The sequence below is a fragment of the Benincasa hispida genome, chromosome 11, assembly GCF_009727055.1.
Source record: "Benincasa hispida cultivar B227 chromosome 11, ASM972705v1, whole genome shotgun sequence".
Taxonomy (NCBI): domain Eukaryota; kingdom Viridiplantae; phylum Streptophyta; class Magnoliopsida; order Cucurbitales; family Cucurbitaceae; genus Benincasa; species Benincasa hispida.
Genome location: NC_052359.1, coordinates 39,492,470 through 39,496,399, shown reverse-complemented (window position 1 = coordinate 39,496,399; position 3,930 = coordinate 39,492,470). Strand labels below are relative to the sequence as shown.

The 3,930-nt window shown below is 29.4% G+C and overlaps 1 protein-coding gene across 1 annotated transcript; it reads right to left on the bottom strand.

Annotated features, from left to right (window-relative positions):
• Nucleotides 1–354: 354 nt before the first annotated feature.
• On the bottom strand, nt 355–1,204 carry LOC120091854 (expansin-A7-like). Its single transcript, XM_039050003.1, has one exon. The coding sequence runs from the start codon at nt 1,198–1,200 to the stop codon at nt 553–555; it is 648 nt and encodes a 215-aa protein (XP_038905931.1). The 5' UTR covers nt 1,201–1,204; the 3' UTR covers nt 355–552.
• Between the last annotated feature and the right edge of the window lie 2,726 nt (nt 1,205–3,930).

The window sequence follows — 3,930 nt, the reverse complement described above, 5'->3', positions numbered from 1 at the left end:
AATGCCTTATATACAATAAGATTTTATTTTATGGTCAATTTGTATCTTATGACTTTCGTTAAATTTATTTCATTTTCTATAATAAACTAACAATTTTTATCTAGAGTACAGGTGTTACAGACAAAGTACATAATATATAACCTCATATAATTGGGTTACAATTTTATACATATATCAAACATTACAACTACCATAATTAACATATGGTTTCATTCTTTACAAATAATTCAATGGAGTTACCCATATACCTATAACACAAAAATTTCAAACATATAATATGGCAACTGGCTAGCTAGACTTTTAAAATTGAAAAAAAAAAAAAAAAACTCCAAAATGACCATATGCCACATGATATAAAGGTAGGGGTGTCCACGTAAAGATAATGAATTCAATTCAATTCAAAATCTAAAATGAATTCATTATGAAATATTTAAGTCAGATTGACTTAAATTATTTCGAACACCTCACACACAACTAGTAAATTATTCAACGTGGTTGTTATATTGTAGCTCATATTATATCTTATCAGCCTCTTCGAATAATTTGTAGAGATCAGCGAAAGTTGACATTGGCATTATAGGTTAATCCAAACCTCCAATTAGAAGGAGCAACGTTCCAAGCTGTGATAGTCTCTTTGGTTGAGTAAGAAGTGATTCTAAAAGACAATGATTGGCCAACCAAAGATGAAAATGCTTGATATGAAGCTCCCCAATTATGGCTCATTTTGATCCACCCTGTTTTGCTGCCTTTCACCCACATTCCAGACACGTCTCCGCCACCACCAACGTTCATCACGTACGCCAAAAGCCAGTAACCATTTCCCTGTAATGTGAACCGAAGGCCGCCCTTTTTACCACAAGGGACTCGTCGATACACGACGGGGATGATCCCGGCCTTCCAATTGGCAATCTTCATGAAGGCTGGCTTCGACATGTCGAAGTGAACCCTTGGAGGGTTGCACCACCCGCCGTTGTTGGACGGTTTGGCCCAGTTTGGAGGACAAAGGTTGGTCGCCGTCACAGTCGTGAAAGCAACATTAGGGTAACATGCTTTGGATTGGGCGCATTTGATTTGAAAGCAAGTTCCACAAGCGTAGCCATTGTTGAAGAGGGTAGAGCTTAGAGCCACCGTGTCCACGCCGTAGCCGTTTGTGAACAAATTTCCATAACCACAAGCTCCTCCTGAAATATACAAAATCATACAAATCAAAACATACAATATATATATATTTATAATGTTTGAATTGTAATCTTTTAAAAAACAAAAATAAAATTTAAGTTTGGTCTCAGAATTTTCATATTTGTGTCAAATGATCTGTTTTTCAGTTTTAATTTTTTTCTTAACAATTTCTGAAACATTCAATTTTGTGTTAATAGATCTATTTGATACTTAATTCATGGGTATTTCTTTTCTCCAATTTTTCAATTATGATTTTCACTTTTGTACTTGAATTATTCATAGTCAAATTCTATAAAAAAAAGAGTTATGAAAACAACAAATAAAGGTAAACAATGTAAAGCAATAAAGAATCAACACATAAATTTATGTGGTTCATTAATAGTGGGTTAATTATATCAACGGAACGGAGGGAGAATAGTTTTATTAAAGAGAATAATTCAACTTATAGAACACAGGTGGCTCTATGATTAGATAATTTATATAATGCACATCTCTAAACTCTAGGATAAAAAATGTAAATAACGTAAATATGTCAAATACGAAAACAACTTATAATTTAAGACATTCCAATAAACTAAACAAGCTTTCAACTTAGCTTGTTTTTTTTGAAAACATTAGTAGTAAATAAATAATAAAGACTAAAAATTAAAACCCCAATGGTTATGAAATTAAGTCTAGAGTTTGTAGGTCCTTCACCTTTTCAATTTTAAAAAAATTATGAACCAATTAGACAAACAACTGAAAGTTTAGCATTTTAGTAATCATAAAATTCAATTTATGCTTAATAAATCTGTGAATTCTAAAAAATATTGAATGTGTCACGAATTTATGCGAAAGTCAAAGTTTAGGCACCTATTTAACATTCTTAAAACCTAAGAACTTAGTAGAAAAAAATGGAAAGTTTCGAAATATATTATATTGTATACTTTTTAAAGTTTGAGAACTTAAGAGATACAAATTATGAAACTTCAAAAATTGAATTTAAAATTTACATACCCATTGTTTCTGATGCTGTCTCATCACCATAGAATGTGGCATGGGCGAGCTTCCAAGGACTTGGTCGAAAGATGGCGAACACCGATTTAATCGTCATCTCGGGCATCGTAAACGACAAGAAGAAGACGACGACAACAAAGCTTAGACGAGGGAAATGGGAAGCCATTGTTGTTGTTTTTGTGTGTTTGTATAAGAAAAACCCTAATGTTCTGATAGAGGGAGAGAGTTTATAATTAAGTTGTGAAAATTTTGGTTGTATCTTGAGTGGTAGGGTTTGTTCCTATTTATAATGTATAAAAAGAGATTGGCTTCATTACAAAATTATTGGCCCTTCGTGACCCTCACTAACATTCATCAGCTTCACAAGTCAAAGTCAATTATTCCTTTTCTTTTTTTCTAATTTGTTTTTATCATCATGTTTTTTTAATTTCCAAAAGTCAAATGTAATGGGAGGTTGTTAGAAATTGGACGTACTTATACCTCCTAAGGCTATTCTAGTACTCGAAGGGATGTACGGATATTTTCTCCTCAATAATAAATAATAATTTTATAAGGAATTATAATTCTCAATTAGGTTAAAAAAACGTCTTTTGATCCTTAGACTTTCGTAAAAGTAATAACTTAGTTCATAAATTTTTGTTGGTAACAATTTAGTCTTTATATTTTTTATTTTGTAATATTTTAATCTAAATTTAGTACTTAACGTAAAAAAATTCATCAAATTTAGATGTCAATATTTAATATTTTACGATGTAAACTATGTATTTTGTAAAAGATATTGAATAGTTTATTGATTTATTATTTATGCAAAAATATTTTAAACTAATTCCTACTATTAAATCGTTTGAAATTTTAAAATACAATTATTAAAATTTTGCATAAAGATCAACGACTAAATGTGATTTTAAATTATTATTATTGGATGGGACACAATAATCGTTAAAATATTGAGACCGACCATCACATCTCTTAGACAATAAATTTTGAACATACATATATTTCTTTTTTTCTTTTTCCTTTTTTTTTTTTAGCAAAAGCATACATATATTTCATTAACTACCTATCATACTTGGTGAAATTAATAAAAACTCAATCCTCTGCATGATAGAAAATTTTCTTTGTTTACTTTAAAGTTAATTATAATTATTTTATGTTAGTTAAATGTTAAAATAAAGGAACAATTTGGTGTAAATAATTAGAAGCAAACTATATGTACTGTCTTAATTCAGATATATACATGTTCTCACATGAGCATAATTGAATTTACATGAACTGTATTATGTATGTCAATTGCAAGATTTAAAATTCGATTCTCTCGTTTCACATATTGTCAAAATTAAAAAATCATGTATATGTAAATTGTTGATTTAAAGTTCGATTCTCCCACGTCATATATTGTCAAAATTGAAAAATTATGTAGGTGCAAATTGCTATTATATATTTCTCTTTAAGAAGATTATAAAAGCATTAATGCTAGTAATTAGCTTTTATTAAAATAAAAATAAAATATATAAGTAAAAGCCTAGAAATGGACTTCCATCCTCAATTAAGAATTTTATATTTGACTCATCAAATTAGAATTCAATTTTTAAATGTTATCTAAATTTTGAAAAATACTTATTCGCACTCTATACGATTGTCTCACACGATGTCCTAGTAAAATCAGAGACAATAATAAAACAACAAAGAGTAAATAAAAGATAAACACCCCAAAATTGGTAACCCAATTTGGTGATAAACCACCTACATTTGGAG